The sequence below is a fragment of the Hemitrygon akajei genome, chromosome 5 (assembly GCF_048418815.1).
Source record: "Hemitrygon akajei chromosome 5, sHemAka1.3, whole genome shotgun sequence".
Taxonomy (NCBI): Eukaryota; Metazoa; Chordata; class Chondrichthyes; order Myliobatiformes; family Dasyatidae; genus Hemitrygon; species Hemitrygon akajei.
Window position 1 is genome coordinate 85,407,506 of NC_133128.1, and position 17,624 is coordinate 85,425,129.

The following is a 17,624-nucleotide window of genomic DNA, read 5'->3' on the forward strand; positions in this document are numbered from 1 at the left end:
CTTCATCATTTAATCTGTCCCGATCCCTTATCTTTGTTGGTCCGTTCTTAAAAGGCAGGTGTCAACGGTTACCATTTTGTACTTAGCATTTGTAAGGTTCTACAGTAGAGCATTCTTAAAAGTAAACATGATCTGAGGACACAATCAATAACCAAAAATCTATTAATCAACAAAGAGTGGGAGCAGACTGATGCTTGGGGTTAGTGGCAGATGGAGAAATGGTGCAAGAAGATAAACACATCTTTAAAAAAATGAGAAATAATGTTTTGGAGTTTAATAAATAGAGACAACAGTAAATTTGTGCATAAAAGTGACTAACTAATAGATTGTATCAAATTTCAAAGGCTCATAAGGTTACTATTAAAATAGGGTCATTCAGAATCTATGATATAAATATGGTAACTCTATACAATCTCCATCTGTTAAGTACTTGATCTGCACTGTGAACATTCATTGTCTAACTATAGGAACAACAAAAGGGCAGTTAAAGATAAAACTAAAAATACAGGCAGGTTATAGAGCATACAGCAGTACAGGCTCTTCAGCCCACGATGTTGTGCCAGCCCTTTAACCAAGTCCAAGATTGATCGAACCCTTCCCTCCCACATAACCCTCCATTTTCTTTCAGTCATGTCCCGAAGAGTGTCTTAAATGTTCCTAATCCATCTTCCTCTACAACCACCCGGCAGCAGTTCCATGCACCTACCACAGTCTGCGTAAAAAGAACTTTGACAGAGGAAGCTGTTCAGTCTACTGGCTCTAGGAATGTTCATGTGAATCCCGTTCTCCACTTATGTGAACCAAGGTCAATGAGGCTTTGCAGCAGCTCTATCCACCGTATCAGCACACAATAAAATTAGAAAATTCAGAAGAAACGTCCTTACCCAGTAGTGAAGAGAATGTGAAACTTATTACCAATGGAATGGTTGAGATAAAAAGAATATAACCATATAAACATATAACAATGACAGCACAGAAACAGGCCATCTTGGCCCTTCTAGTCTGAGCCGAACGCTTACTCTCACCTAGTCCCACTGACCTGCACTCAGCCCATAACCCTCCATTCCTTTCCTGTCCATCTACCTATCCAATTTTTTTTTTAAATGACAAAATCAAACCTGCCTCTACCACCTCTACTGGAAGCTCGTTCCACACAGCTACCACTCTCCGAGTAAAGAAGTTCCCCCTCCTGTTACCCCCTAAACTTTTGCCACTTAACTCTCATGTCCTCTTGTTTGAATCTCCCCTACTCGCAATGGAAAAAGCCTATCCACGTCAACTCTATCTATCCCCCTCATAATTTTAAATACCTCTATCAAGTCCCCCCTCAACCTTCTATGCTCCAAAGAATAAAGACCTAATTTGTTCAACCTTTCTCTGTAACTTAGGTGCTGAAACCCAGGTAACATTCTAGTAAATCTCCTCTGTACTTTCTCTAACTTGTTGACATCTTTCCTATAATTTCCTAGAATGGGTGTATTTAAATGAAAACTAAATAGTAAATAAAGGAAAGGAAAGTTTTATTAACAGAGTTACTGGTGAAACAGGAAGCTTAGATACAATCAATGATCTGTTCAGTAGAATGCCTGTAGTATGTGCTAATATTGTGGACTTTTTAAAACATTATAAAAATCTTCCTTTATGCAAAGTAATCAAGTTTGTTAAATAGGTAACCATAAACATACTTATTTCAAAAAATAACTTCTAATAATAACACCTATTAGTTTCACTTTGAACTAATCAAAGCAATGGTATAAGTTGCATTAGACATTCCCTGGAAATTTAGCCCTTTGGTGCAGTTGATAAAAATGACTTAAAAGTTTGAACAAACGTTGAATTGCTAATAAGTAATGTCATTTCATGGAATATGTTCCTTGGCTGCAGAAGAAAGAACTAGCCTGTCTTCCTACTGCTGACTTCTTTCCATTAATATATTATTGACCAGCCTAAGACTCAGTAATTAATTTGCCATTGATCACCATGGCATTGAGATACAATGAGAGCTTGTGAACATGTTGTAAGATACTTTGTACATATGGTAGTTTGCTTTGTCATGGACAAACTAACTTAACAGTTTGTTTACAGTTACTGAGTTACTGAGGTAGGAAAACATGCAATTAAGGTAATAAAGGCAAACCAAACAAAACATGGTCTATTTTCAACCAGCAAATATTTTTGTCTTGTACACAAAATGTTATTACAAAGATGAAAATATTGTAGTAGGCAGCACTATAGTTTAGAATAGGACAGAATAATGATCAAAACTGGGCTGAATGTGCTCAAGTCACATATCAAAATAATGGAAGCAGTGGCATCAAAAATTAAGTAGTCAATCACACCAGCAGTTTAAAATAAAACTGATAGCCATTAAACGTTTTGATTTCTTTTTCCAGACAGTATACTGCCTAAATATATATCCTATCAGAATAGGATGAACAAACTGCATTCTTTTGAAATTAGCTATTTTGTTATTTAGCGCAATGTGAATTCAGTTACAAACTTCAAATTCACTCACCCTCAAAATTTGGCTACCAGTACTTGGTTTATTTGTAATGTACAAAGCTGCTGCTTCTACTAAGACAGCCCTATATACACATACTTGTGCACAAGGACAAATGCCACTAACCTGTACCTATGAGCATGAGGAAAGAGCATAGACACATCAAGCAAATAAATAAAGCAACAGATGGCTATCTCAATCTAACTTATTGCAGACTCAAACAAGGCAATGAACTTCTGCATGTCAGAGAGCAACTAAAAATAAAGTCAATATTTTTCTTCATTTTACCAACTGAATGAATCCAAATTAAAGGTAAGTTTTGCATTCCACAGTTTATAATTTTAGCACTTAACTCCTCATGTTCTGAAGCAAGGACACAGATATGGAACATTAACTGTTATGCTCCATCAGATCTGTTGAGTATTTTTAACAATTTCTGTTTTAATTTCAATCTTCAGCATTTGCCTTTTTTTTGGCATTTTATCCCAAGTTTACTAGTACTTAGCTCCTAATTGCAGTTAACATCCAGCTTGTGAATCTCATTTTTAAACCCTCTGTTCTATAGATAAACAATTGTATATATGACTTTCGGACTGCTAGATATTTAACAGCAAACAGTGCTCACAATTTTCAACAACAACAGATCCAAAAAAAACATCAAGTAACACTTTCATGTAACCTCATGAGCAAGTATCATCATCTGCAAATGGGGAAAAATACTTACTGACTGCCAAGCAATAGATTCCATGATCCTGTGTTCACACCTTTCCACATGCTTGATCATTTCTCGCGTTAGATTGGGTTCTGCTTTAATGAAGCTCTCAATAACCTTGTAAAATTCATAAGCCTTTATATCAAATACTCGAAGGATCCAGGGAAAAGAGAGATCAGTCTCTGCTTGAATGTTGCTCTTCAATGACATGTTCCCTAAAAACAAATTTTAAAACATTCTACATCCAGTAATTCCATGAATATGCAAGCTATGTTATTTACTTTCTATATTATTGGTACTCTTCAAATATGCTTTAACTCCCCCTTAAACAATAAGTTATCATCCATATAGAACTTGACAGCTTTGATACTGCTGCTTGAAATGTTTTAAAAAACAGGATTGAGAGGACAAACTGCCATTGAACAAAAACTAAAGAACAAACTAAATTATCTGAATTCTTCATTTATTTAACTTCAATGTACACAAATATTCCAAAGTCATTCATGAAATCATGATAAGAAACTCTACCAGCAACTTGGAATAAGTCAAAATGGAAGAGCTTCCCATTTTGAGGCATCATAACACATCCATGTTTCCAGGACTAAGTATGATGTAGGAAATCACATTAAGTGAATAAGTAAACATGAGTAGATTTGTTAATCTAGCTTTTTGGAGACTCAAACAAGTTAATGTGAAGAAATCCTGGTAGTTCTGCAGAGAAAAGTGAGCATTTCTCTAGGTGAATACTGGCAAGTTTGAGATTTCCACCTATGTTAAAACACAAATGTCTCAAACCTGCTGATAAGTCATCATCAGTTATTCAAAGACGACTTTCCACTGCAGGAATCCAGCAGTGGAGCATAATTTTGTGGAAATTCCAAATCATTTACACTGGAGAGGAACAGTTGCTTACAATTTTAAGTTCTAGTTAACGTTCTGGGATCTACTTTAGCAGAAACAGGTACTTTTCCAAACCCTTCATGATAAAATGCTCCATTGCATTTTAAAATACCAATCCTCACTCAACCAATGTATTGCTTTATGGTACTAAGATAAAACAACTTCCAGGAAATTAATGTGATGGCCAATGGTCATTTGGAGTTATGGCTTTGGTTTACATCTCAATAACATTCCCAGCAAATATTAATTTTCTCAGTGCTGGGTCTCCTCTGTATACTGTAACACTGATTTAACCCGTCTAAGTTGTGCAAAATGAGAAACTACCCATCCAAGAAACATAAATCCATTAATGTCATTTGAATAGGAATGCAAGGTCAAGATTTCCATTTTCAGGTTCTATATTAATGACATTTTACACTCACTGGCCCATAAAGCAATTGTTTAAATTGTTTCTTATAATACAGGATTGAAATTGCATCATTTGTTGATAAATTAAATCCCTGTGGAAAAATGAATCGGCAAATTATACTAATTAAACAAAAAACTACAGTCCTTCAACTAATGTTAAAGCATATTTACTAAATATGTACTATTATTCCAATGCTTATAAATAAGCCCCACTGAAAGTAACAGAATAGTACAGCACTGGACAGGCTATTCGACTCATGATATTGTGCTGAACATGATGCCAATTTAAACTAAATGTACTCCTCCTGTGTATCATCCATATCTGTCCATTCCCCTCATATTTATGAATCTACCTAAAAGCCTTTTAAATTCCATAAAACTGCCTGCTACACCTGGTAACCCATTCCAGGCATCTGCCACTCGACGTAAAAACTTGCCCCTCACATTGCCTTTAAACCTCCCTCTTCTAACATTAAAATTATGTCTTCTGGTACTTGACACTTCTAAACCTTTACTGCACCCTTTCCAGTCTCCATATCGTTCCTATAATGGGATAAACAGAACAGCACACAATTCTTCAAGTGCAGTTTGACTGAAGTTTTATATACTGTAGTAGCAACAGGACTCAACACTCCTGCCAATAAAGGAGGGTAAACCTTCTTTACCACCTTGTCCACCTGTGCAGCCACTTCCAATGAGCTATGGACCTGGACTCCAAGATCACTCTGTGCCTCAATGCATTAATGTTTACCATTACTTAATTGAATTGACTTTATTTCTTACATCCTACACATACATGAGGAGTAAAAATCTTTATGTTATGTCTCCGTCTAAATGTGCAATGTGCAATCACAGTAATTTATAATCATTTGTAATAAATAGAACACTCAAAGTAACATAGAAACACACTCATATTAGCACAGGTTAATCAGTCTGATGGCCCTGTGGAAGAAGCCGCCCTAAAGCCTGTTGGTCCTGACTTTTATGCTGCAGTATCATTTCCTTGATTGTAGCAGCTGGAATAGATTGTGATTGGGGCGACTTGTGTCCCTAATGATCCTTTGGGCCCTTTTTACACACCTGTCTTTGTAAATGTCATGAATCATGGGAAGTTCACAACTACAGATGTGCTGGGCTGTCCGCACCACTCTCTGCAGATTCCTGGGATTAAGGGAGGTACAGTTCCCATACCAGGCAGTGATGCAGCTGGTCAGGATGCTCTCAATAGTGCCCCTGTAGAAAGTTCTTGGGATTTCGATTAGCATTAACTGCATACTTTCTCCTTTCATTTGATCTCTCAAAGTGCAAAACCACACACTTGCCTGGATTAGATTCTATCTGTCACTTCTCTGCCCAGATCTGTACCTGATCTACTGTACATCTTGCTGTATTCTTTGATAATCATTTCCACTTTCTACAACTCCATCAATCTCAGTGTCATCCACACACTTGCTCATCAACCCATCTAAATGTCATCCAAATCAATGATATTTATCACAAACAGAGGTCCCAGCACTAAAACTTGAGGAAAACCATTTGTCATGGACCTCTAACTGAAATAACGGCCTTCCTTTCACCTCTACTCTCTGGCTTCTATGGACAAGCCAGTTCCAATTCACCCTGAATCCCATGCACCTTTTATCTTCTGAATTATCTACCATGAGGGACCTCATAAAATACCTAACTGAAGTCAGTCGTAACCTACCCTGTACAAATCCATGCCACCTGTCCCTAAGCAGGCCAGGCTTTTCCAAATGTGCATAAATTCTATTTCTCAGTATCCTCTTCAATAGCTTCCCAACCATTGACTCAATAGCCTACAGTTACCTAGATTATCCTTATTTCAGATTTGGAACAAGAAGGCAGTGAGAGAGCACCTAAGGATTTCCAGCGGGAAGACATTTTGAGTTCTCGGGTGAAGAGAGAGGCCAGACTGCGCAGGAGCGTGACATCAGCCAGTTGAGCGTGAACAGTTTAAAAAGACGGCAGCCATATCCAGCGGGCAGCATTGGGAGCAGGCAGCGGAGTGAGAGGCAGCAGAGTGAAAGGGCTTCGGTGGTAACAGGACGAGGTGAGGCAGTTGTTGATTGCAAAAGGAGGTAGTATGTGTGTGAGGCCAGTTTTCTGTGGTCGGTGTCAGATGTGGGAGATCCTGGAGTCTCCCGGCATCTCAGACGGCCACATCTGCACCCGGTGCATCGAGATGCAACTCCTAAGGGGCCGTGTTAGGGAACTGGAGCTGCAGCTCGATGACCTTCGTCTGGTCAGGGAGAGTGAGGAGGTGATAGAGAGGAGTTACAGGCAGGTGGTCACTCCGGGGCCATGCGGGACAGAGAAATGGGTCACAGTAAGGAGAGGGAAGGGGAAGAGTCAGGTACCAGAGAGTACCCCTGTGGCTGTATCCCTTGACAATAAGTACTCCTGTTTGAGTACTATTGGGGGGGACAGCCTACCTGGGGGAAGCGAGAGTGGCCGTGCCTCTGGCACAGAGTCTGGCCCTGTGGCTCAGAAGGGCAGGGAAGGGAAGAGGAAGACAGTAGTGATAGGGGACTCTATAGTCAGGGGTTCAGACAGGTGATTATGTGGATGCAGGAAAGAAACTCGGATGGTAGTTTGCCTCCCAGGTGCCAGGGTCTGGGACGTTTCTGATCGCGTCCAAGACATCCTACAATGGGAGGGAGAACAGCCAGGGGTCATGGTACATATTGGTACCAATGACATAAGTAGGAAAAGGGAAGAGGTCCTGGAAGAATACTACAGGGAGTTAGGAAGGAAGTTGAAAAGCAGGGCCTCAAAGGTAGTAATCTCGAGATTACTGCCTGTGCCACGCGACAGTGAGAATAGGAATAGAATGAGGTGGAGGATTGAAGCGGGGGCAGGGATTCAGATTTCTGGATCATTGGGACCTTTTTTGGGGCGGGTGTGACCTGTACAAAAAGGACGGGTTGCACTTGAATCCCAGGGGGACCAATATCCTGGCAGGCAGGTTTGATAGAGCTGTTGGGAGGGTTTAAACTAGTTTGGCAGGGGGGTGGGAATCGGAATGTGAGTGCAGGGATTAAGCTAGAAGAACAAGGGCATGATGCTAAGAGTTCTGAGTTGATGAGGAAGGACAGGCAGGGGACAGGACATAATGGTAGCCAGTTAAAGGGGTTGAAATGTGTCTATTTCAATGCTAGGAGTATTAAGAACAAGGAGGATGAACTTAGAGCATGGATTAGTACGTGGAACTACGATGTTGTGGCCGTTACTGAAACTTGGTTGCAGGAAGGGCAGGTCCCCGGGTTCAGGTGTTTTAAAAGGAACAGGATGGGAGGTAGAAAAGAGGGGGGGGGAGTGGCATTGCTGGTCAAGGATAGTATCACGGCTACAGAAAGGGAGGACGCTGCAGAAGGAGTGTCCACTGAGTCAGTCTGGGTGGAAGTCAGAAATAGGAAGGGAACAATCATTGTGCTGAGAGTAGTCTATAGGCCCCCAAATAGCCCTCAGGACACCGAGGAGCAGATAAGCAGGCAGATTTTAAAATGGTGCAGGAAATACAGGGTAGTAGTTATGGGTGATTTCAACTTTCCTCATATTGACTGGCACCTCCTGAGTGCAAGGGGGATAGATGGGGCTGAATTTGTCAGGTGTGTTCAAGAAGGATTCCTGACACAGTATGTGGACTGGCTGACGAGAGGAGAGGCTATACTGGATCTAGTTCTGGGTAATGAACCTAGTCAGATGACAGACCTCTTGGTGGGGGAGCATTTTGGTGAGAGTGACCACAACTCCCTTAGCTTCAGCATAGCTATGGAAAGGGATAAAATCAGACGAAATGGTAAAGTGCTTAACTGGGGAAGGGCTAACTATGAAGGGATGAGGCAGGAACTAGCGAGAGTAAATTGGAAACAGATGTTCAAAGGGGAATGCCCAGAAGTAATGTGGGAGAAGTTTAGGGAGCACTTGAGCTGGGTTCAGGATAGGTTTGTCCCACTGAGGCAAGGAAAAAATGGTAGGAAAAGGTGACCGTGGCTGATGAAACATGTAAAGCAACTCGTCAAGAGGAAAAAGGAAGCTTATGTTAGATATAAGAAGCAGGAAGTAGGAGGGGCTTATGAGAAATATAGGGTAGCCAGGAAGGAGCTAAAGAAAGGACTTAGGAGAGCTTGAAGGGGGCATGAGAAGGCTTTGGCATATAGGATTAAGGAGAACCCCAAGGCGTTCTATGCGTATGTGAAGAATAGGAGGATGACGAGAACGAAGGTGGGACTGCTAAAGGATAAAGAGGGTAACATGTGCCTGGAGGCAGAGGAGGTTGGGGAGATCCTAAATGAATACTTTGCTTCAGTATTCACAAGTGAAAAGGATCTTGATCAGGATGAGATCGAGGTAGAGCGGGCCTGTGTACTAGACAATGTGGAGATTAAGGAAGAAGTGCTGGGTCTTCTTAAAAACATTAAGATTGATAAATCCCCAGGGCCGGATATGATACACCCAGGTTGTTGTGGGAATTGAGAGAAGAGATCGCAGGAGCATTAGCTATGATCTTTGAATCCTCGTTGGCCGCAGGGGAAGCGCCAGAGGACTGGAGAATGGCAAATGTAGTTCCCTTGTATAAAAAAGGTAATAGGGAGAAACCTGGGAACTATAGACTGGTGAGTCTTACGTCGGTGGTATGCAAACTACTGGAAAAGATTCTTAAAGATAGGATCTACGAGCATTTGGAGAAGTACAGTCTACTCATGGATAGTCAACATGGCTTTGTGAAGGGAAGATCATGCCTCATGAGCCTGATTAAGTTTTTTGAAGAGGTAACAAAAGAAATTGATGAGGGTAGGGCAGTGGATGTGGTCTACTTGGACTTTAGCAAAGCATTTGACAAGATCCCTCATGAGAGACTCATCCGGAAAGTCATGAGGCATGGGATCAGTGGAACCTTGACTGTTTGGATAAAAAATTGGTTTAAAGGAAGAAAGCAGAGGGTATTTGTGGAAGGAAAGTATTCTGCCTGGAGGTCGGTGATTAGTGGAGTGCTGAAAGGATCCGTTCTGGGACCCCTGCTATTTGTGATTTTTATAAATGACAAATATGTCAAAGCAGAAAGATGGGTGAGTAAGTTTGCGGATGACACGAAGATTGGAGGAGTTGCAGATGAAGCTGTAGGTGGTCGAAGGTTGCAAGAGGATATAGACAGGCTGCAGAGTTGGGCAGAAAAATGGCAGATGGAGTTCAATCCGGATAAGTGTGAGGTGATGCATTTTGGAAGGACAAACCAGAAGACTGAGTACAGGATTAACGGTCAGTTACTTAAGAGTGTGGATGAACAAAGGGTCCTTGGGTTTCAAATCCATACATCCCTCAAGGTCGCTGCACAGGTTGTTAGGGTAGTTAAGAAGGCCTATGGGATGCCAGGCTTCATTAACAGGGGGATTGAGTTCAAGAGAGGTCATGTTGCAACTCTACAAATCTCTGGTGAGACCGCACTTAGAGTATTGTGTTCAATGCTTGTCACCTCATTATAGGAAGGATGTGGAAGCTATGGAGAGGGTGCAGAGGAGATTTACCAGGATGTTGCCTGGATTGGAGAACAAGTCATTTGAAGCAAGGTTAGCAGAGCTGGGACTTTTCTCTTTGGAGCGTAGAAGAATGAGAGGGGACTTGATAGAGGTCTACAAGATTATGAGAGGCATAGATAGGGTGGACAGTCAGTACTTGTTTCCCAGGGCACCAATAGCAAACACAAAAGGGCATATGTACAAAATTAAGGGAGGGAAGTTTAGGGGAGACATCAGGTAAGTTTTTTTACACCAAGGGTTGTGAGTGCCTGGAATGACTTGCCAGGGATGGTGGTGGAGGCTAAAACATTAGGGATATTTAAGAGCCTCTTGGACAGGCACATGGATGAAAGAAAAATGGAGGGTTATGGGGTAGTGTGGGTTTAGTACTTTTTTTTAAGGATTATATGGGTCAGCACAACATGGAGGGCTGAAGGGCCTGTACTGTGCTGTAGTGTTCTATGGTTCCCTTCTTGAATAACACTCCCTGTGTTGTCGTCAAAGCCCCAGCAATCTCCTCACTTGCTTCTTTCAATATTCTGGGATATTGCCATCAGGTTTTGGGCTCTGATACACCTTAATGCCTTTCAGAAGACAAAGCACTACCTCCACGTTAATCTCAAAATATCGCAGGACATTGGCATGTTTTGACTATCCTCACTAAAGTACCCATTTAGTACCTTAGACATTTGCTCTGACTCCATGCACAGATTCCCTCCTTAATCCTTGAATGGAGCTACCCTTTTCTTTGTCATCATACAAAATGGTATGGAATTAGACAAGACCCCGCTCCCTAGGACATTTTACGGCACATTTTAGCCTTCCTAGTTGCCTGTCTGACCACTTCCTTACCATCTTAATATTCCACAAGATTCAATTTGATTTTAGCTTCCTAAACCTTACATATGCATCCTTTATCTTTCTGACCAAATTTAGGATATTTTAAGTCATCCAAGGTTCCCCTACCTTACCATTCTTGTCCTTACCCCGTACAAGAACATACCGATCCAGAACTCGGGATCAGGCAATCTTTGAATAACTCGCAAGTTACATGTGGACTCCTCCAACAGCAACTACTCTCAGTCAACAGCCCTTCACTCCTGTCTCGACCTTTCATAATTTGCCTTCTCCACAATTTAGTAGTCTTCCGCAAGATACAATTTTATCTTTATCCGTAACTATCTTGAAACATAATGAGTCATGGTCGTTACCATCAAAACATTCACCCAATATCAGGTCTGTCACCTGGCCAGGCTTATTTCCCAAAACTAGGTCCAGTATTAAAGAGGTTCCAGTCAGTACTGGGGAAGTTAACATCACCCACAATGACAACGCTGTTATTTCAGCAATATTATTCCATAATCTGTCTATATATCAGTTTTCTTGGTGGCTACTGAAGTGCCTATAGTATAATCCCATGGACATAATTGTACAAATCCTATTTCTGAGCTCCATTCAAATGGCCTACGGATGAGCCCACCAGTGTGTCCTCTCTGAGTACTGCTGTAATATTCTCCCTTATTAGCAATGCAACCCCTCCACCTCTTTTACCCCTTTCTCTATCACACCTAAATCAACAAAATCCTGATACATTGATCTGCCAGTCCTCTCCCTCACGCAACCAGCTCTCTGTGGTAGTAACAACAGTGTGATTCCACATACTGATCCAGGCTCTAAACTCATCCTCCTTACCCATAATACTCATAGTATTGAAATAAACACGTTTCACCCTATCAATCTAATAACGTTTATTAGCCTGTTCCTTGCTGTAATTTTCTTTCAGTCTTGTCATACCATTTTTCTCGCCCTCAGCCCTACTGCCTGTTGCTCCGTTGTGGTTCCCATCTGCCTACTTTCAATAAAAGTTTAACACTTTAGATGTTCTTCTACGCTTCCTACATAAAGGCATCAAATACACTCTTATTATTAGGATCACTTCCATACCAAATTATTTCCAAAAATGTTGTGATATATTAGAAATACAGGCACCCTAGATTTTTTTAATATAGATTTTGTTTCAAACGTTTATTTTTGTCTCTGCATAAATGTGTCAGTAACAAAGAGCAAATTTTAGATTTCCAAGCATTCATGTTTCAAAAATATTAAATGTTGTAGAGATTTTTTTGTATTTCATTAAAAAAGTAATATATTAAGTAATTGATCACTTTTCAATAAAAACATGATTTCTTTGTAGATATATAGCCCAGTGCATGATGAAACAAAGTTAACAAACGGATGGTAATGATCAATAACAGAATGAGTTCAATAAACTAAAATCATTAACTGAAACAGAAATGGGTGTAGAAGGAATCAAACTGGGCAAAGGACAACCATACTAAAAAGTGAGGGTGTAGCAAATGTGACAGTTTAACCTTCAAATCATCAATTCTTACACCATGGCAAGAGTGAGCTCAGCAACAAGATTTAAGGCGGTCATCTTGCTTCAGCAAGCACTCTCTCAATAAAACATTTTGCAGTAGACAAGAGATTGTCCAAGCTCTTCCAATGAAACACAAAGAAACTGGAAAGGATGAGGACCTAACACGCAGTGATCATAAGAACATAAAAACATAAGAGATAGGAGCAGGAGTAGGCCAATCGGCCCCTCAAGCCTGCTCCGCCATTCAACAAGATCATGGCTGATCCAATCTTAACTCTAGTTTTCACTGAATCCCACAAGGCAACAGTGCCAACCAACAGGGCACCATGCCGCCCATTTTATTTTATTATTCATCCCGCCCAAACCCATGTGATCACCCAGGGAAAAAAAAACGAGTTGCCAATTGAGGAGAAAAAATCTGGAAAATTCCTCTCCGACCCATCCAGGCTATCAAAAACTGGTCCAGGAGATCACATGGCTGATCTAAACCTAGCCTCATGTCCACTTACCTGCTCGCTCACCGTATCCCCTAATGCCATTTTTATCCAGGAAAATGTCTATCTCTGTTTTGAATTTATTGAGTGTAGTAGCTTCCACAGCTCTCTGGGGCAGTAAATTCCACAGCCCCACTACCCTCTGAGTGAAGAAATTTCTCCGCATCTCAGTCCTGGAACGGCATCCCCTTATTTTAAGATTATGCCCCCAGTCCTAGTTTCACCCATCATTGGGAACATTCTCCCCGCATCCACCCGATCAAGCCCCTTCACAATCTTATATGTTTCAATAAGATCGCCTCTCATTCTTCGGAACTCCAATGAGTAGAGTCCCAATCTACTCAACCTCTCATCATACATCAACCCACCCATCCCCGGAATTAACCTAGTGAACCTTCTCTGCACTGCCTCGAGAGGCAGTATGTCCTTTCTTAAATATGGACACCAGAACTGCACGCAGTACTCCAGGTGTGGTATCACCAATACCCGGTACAAATGCAGTAAGACCTCCCTGTTCTTATACTCCATCCCCCTAGCAATAAAAGCCAGCATTCCATTGGCCTTCTTGACCACCTGCTGCACTTGCATACTAACTTTTTGTGTTTCCTGCACCAGGACCCCCAGATCCCTTTGCACAGAAGCACTTTCCAGTTTCTCTCCATTTAGATAATAACTTGCTCTATTATTTTTCCTGCCAAAGTGCAAGACCTCACACTTGTCAGTATTATATTTCATCTGCCAAATGTCTGCCCACTCACTCAGCCTATCTATGTCCCCCTGCAGGGTTTCAATGTCCTCCACACTCATTACACTTCCTCCCATCTTTGTGTCATCAGCAAATTCGATACGTTGCACTTAGTCCCTTTCTCCAAATCATTAATATAGATTGTAAAGAGTTGGGGTCCCAACACCGACCCCTGCGGAACACCACTAGTCACCAACTGCCAGTCTGAGAATAAACCATTTATCCCAACTCTCTGTTTTCTGTTAGAAAGCCAATCCTCCACCCATGCCAGAATATTATCCCCAATCCCATGATTTTTTACTTTAAGTAATAATCTTTGGTGTGGCACCTTGTCAAATGCCTTTTGGAAGTCCAAATACACCACATCCACTGGTTCCCCTTTATCTACCCTATATGTTATGTCCTCAAAGAACTCCAACAAATTTGTCAAACATGACTTCCCTTTTGTAAAGCCATGCTGACTTTGTCCTATTAAGTTATGTTTATCCAAATGCCCTGTTACTGTTTCCTTAATTATCAATTCCAACATTTTGCCAACCACAGATGTTAGGCTAACTGGCCTATAATTCCCAGCCTTCTGTCTATTGCCCTTTTTAAATAAAGGAGTTACATTAGCATTTTTCCAATCTGCCGGAACCATTGCCGAGTCCAGCGAGTTTTGAAAAATTATCACTAATGCATCCACAATCCCGACCGCCACTTCCCTTAAGACCCTAGGATACAAGCCATCTGGTCCAGGGGATTTATCCACCTTCAGTCCCATTAATTTATCAAGTACCATTTCCTTGGTGATTTGAATCGTAGTTAGCTTCTCTCCCCCTAGAGCCCCCTGTTTATCCAGTGTTGGGATATTTTGAGTGTCCTCTACTGTAAAAACTGATACAAAATATTTGTTCAGCTTTTCTGCCATCTCCATGTCCCCTCCCATTAATTTCCCGGTCTCATCTTCTAGGGGACCAACATTTACTTTAGCCACCCTTTTTCTTTTTATGTAACTATAAAAACTCTTACTATCTGCTTTTATGTTTTTCGCCAATTTACTTTCATAATCTATCTTCCCCTTCTTAATCAATCTTTTTGTTATTTGCTGCTGATCTTTAAAAGCTTCTCGATCTTCAATCTTCCCACTAGATTTAGCTACCTTATATAACTTTCTTTTTAGTCGTATACTTTGCTTTATTTCTTTACTTAGCCACGGATAACTATTTTTTCTTTTACACCCTTTTTTCTTCAGTGGAATATATTTTTCTTGATAGTTGTAAAATAACTCCTTAAATATACACCACTGATCAAGTACCGATCTACCCTTTAATCTATTTTCCCAATCCATCTTAAGCAATTCCGCTCTCATACCATCATAGTCTCCTTTATTTAAGCTCAGTACGCTTGTTTGAGATCCAACCCTCTCATCCTCTAATTGAATATGGAATTCGACCATGTTATGGTCACTCATTCCAAGAGGATCCTTTACTAGGACATTTTTTACTAGTCCTGTCTCATTACACAGGACCAGATCTAAGACTGCTTGCCCCCTTGTCGGCTCAGTAATGTATTGTTCAAGGAACCCATCCCGAATACACTCAATAAACTCTTCTTCAAGGCTGCCGTGTCCGACTTGATTAGTCCAGTCAATATGAAAGTTAAAATCCCCCATAATAATAGCTGTTCCCTTATTACAAGCCCCAACTATTTCCTGATTTATGCTCCGACCAACTGAGTTACAGCTGTTTGGAGGCCTATAGACTACTCCCACCACTGCTTTTTTCCCTTTACTATTTCTTATTTCTACCCAAATTGTTTCGTTATCCTGATCCTTTGAGCCAATATCATTTCGCTTTATTGCAGTGATTTCTTGCTTTATTAACATAGCCACCCCACCTTCTTTTCCTTCTTGCCTGTCTCTCCTAATTGTCGAATACCCTTGTATGTTTAATTCCCAGTCCTGGTCACCCTGCAGCCATGTTTCTGTAATTGCCACAATATCATAACCATACGTAATTATTTGTACCGTCAACTCATCAATTTTATTCCTAATACTACGTGCATTCAAATAAAGGACTTTCAAATATGTTTGACACTTATTTCCTACCTTTTCCTTTTGTACAACTTTACGCTTATCTCTGTACATTCTTTCCCCTCCTGACACACTCTGTCTTTTTATTCCTCCACTTTTATCTACATCCATTACCTTCTCCATTGTCTTTTTAATTATTTGCTCTCTAGAATCCTCCCCCCCACTAGTTAGTTTAAAGACTTCTCTGCAGCCCTAGTTATATGATTCGCCAGGACACTAACCCCAGCCCGGTTCAGGTGAAGCCCGTCCCTCCGGAACAGTTCTCTCCTGTCCCAGTACTGGTGCCAGTGTCCCAAGAAGCAAAACCCACTTCTCCCACACCAGTCTTTGAGCCACGCGTTTAACTCCCTAATTTTACTTAACCTAGCCAAATTTGCTCGTGGCTCAGGTAATAATCCAGAGATTATTACCCTTGAGGTTCTGTTTTTTAATTTGACCCCTAGCTGCTCATATTCCTGTAACAGAACCTTCTTCCTTGTCCTATCTATGTCATTAGTACCGACATGTACTAAGACAACTGGATCCTTCCCCTCCCACTGCAAGTTTCTCTTCAGCCCAGAAGAGATGTCCTTAACCCTGGCACCAGGCAGGCAACATAGCCTTCGGGACTCTCGCTCTCGGTTGCAGAGAACCCTATCTATCCCCCTGACGATACTGTCCCCTATTACTACAACATTTCTATTGACTCCCCCCTCTGGAATGGCCCCCCACTCCACGGTGCTATGGGTAGGTTGCTCATCCTCCCCACAGTCCCTGCTCCTGCCCTCACAGGGAGTTAAAGCCTTGAATCTGTTGGACAAGAGCAAGGCCTGCATCTCCTCCAGCCCTACCTCCTGGATTCCCCTACTTGCCTCATAGCCACACCATCCTGTGCTTGATTGCAATCTACATTAGTTAATCTATTAGGTGTGGTTATCTCCTGGTACACAGAGTCCAGGTAACTCTCCCCCTCCCTGATGTGTCGCAGTGTCTGAAGCTCGGACTGCAGCTCATCAATATGAAGCTGGAGTTCCTCGAGCAACAAACACTTGCTGCAAATGTAGTCGCCGTGTCCCTCAATGGGGTCCACCGAATGGTTGGCCACAGAAACTGAGTGCAGCAGATGGGAGATACATTTTCACTTTACAGAATTTTTTTTACTTGTGCCTAAGACTTCTGCACAATACTGTATTTAACAAATCCTCTGAACACCAAAGGAATAAAATTTATTTTGAATTATAAGACTGAATTTCAAATGCTACATCATGCTTTATTGTTTTATTTTCAACTTGTCTTATGACATCATGAAACAAACACAAGGATAGCTTTTTTTAAATTTAGAGGATGGCACAATTAAGCTTCAAGTTAAGTTTTTTTCATAAGCAATGATCAAGCAATTGGTTAGAATGCCTTGTGCATCTCAAACTTAAAAGCTTACTTCACTCCACATTTTACTTTATGCACTCTTTTTGCTATTGTATTGTGGACATGCTTCATGTTACATAGGAAGTAGACATTTGGAATGTCCAGCTGTTATCTGCTGAATATCAAATGTATTAGGTGGAATAACAAGGAAACCACAAAATATTCACTTTAACATTTCCATCTATCAACATGCACGCCAATTAATAAGCACTGGGAGCTTAGTCCCTCTACAACCCTTCCCCCCACCCAACCCCGGGCTATGACAACCTCAATAGCCTCTGACAACTAACTCCAGCTTCTTAGCTACCAAGCCCAGTGGAACAATATCTATTCACAGGAGAAGGGGAAAATGTAGGCTACTGGCAACTTGAAGCCAGTTGCTTCAGGCAGATGGAGATCATCAGCCGTGGTTGGCAGCTTACCTAAGAGAAGGAAAACTGATCTCAAACTTCTGCTCCCTTGTGGTTATA

General features: G+C 41.2%; 1 protein-coding gene across 1 annotated transcript in view; it reads right to left on the reverse strand.

Moving 5' to 3' along the window:
- rb1 (retinoblastoma 1) overlaps positions 1-17,624 on the reverse strand; it is a 307,448-nt gene that overhangs the window by 177,125 nt on the left and 112,699 nt on the right. The window contains exon 17 of the mRNA XM_073045946.1: positions 3,225-3,427. Within this exon, the coding sequence (XP_072902047.1) occupies positions 3,225-3,427 (203 nt within the window). The remainder of the gene's footprint in view (positions 1-3,224; positions 3,428-17,624) is intronic.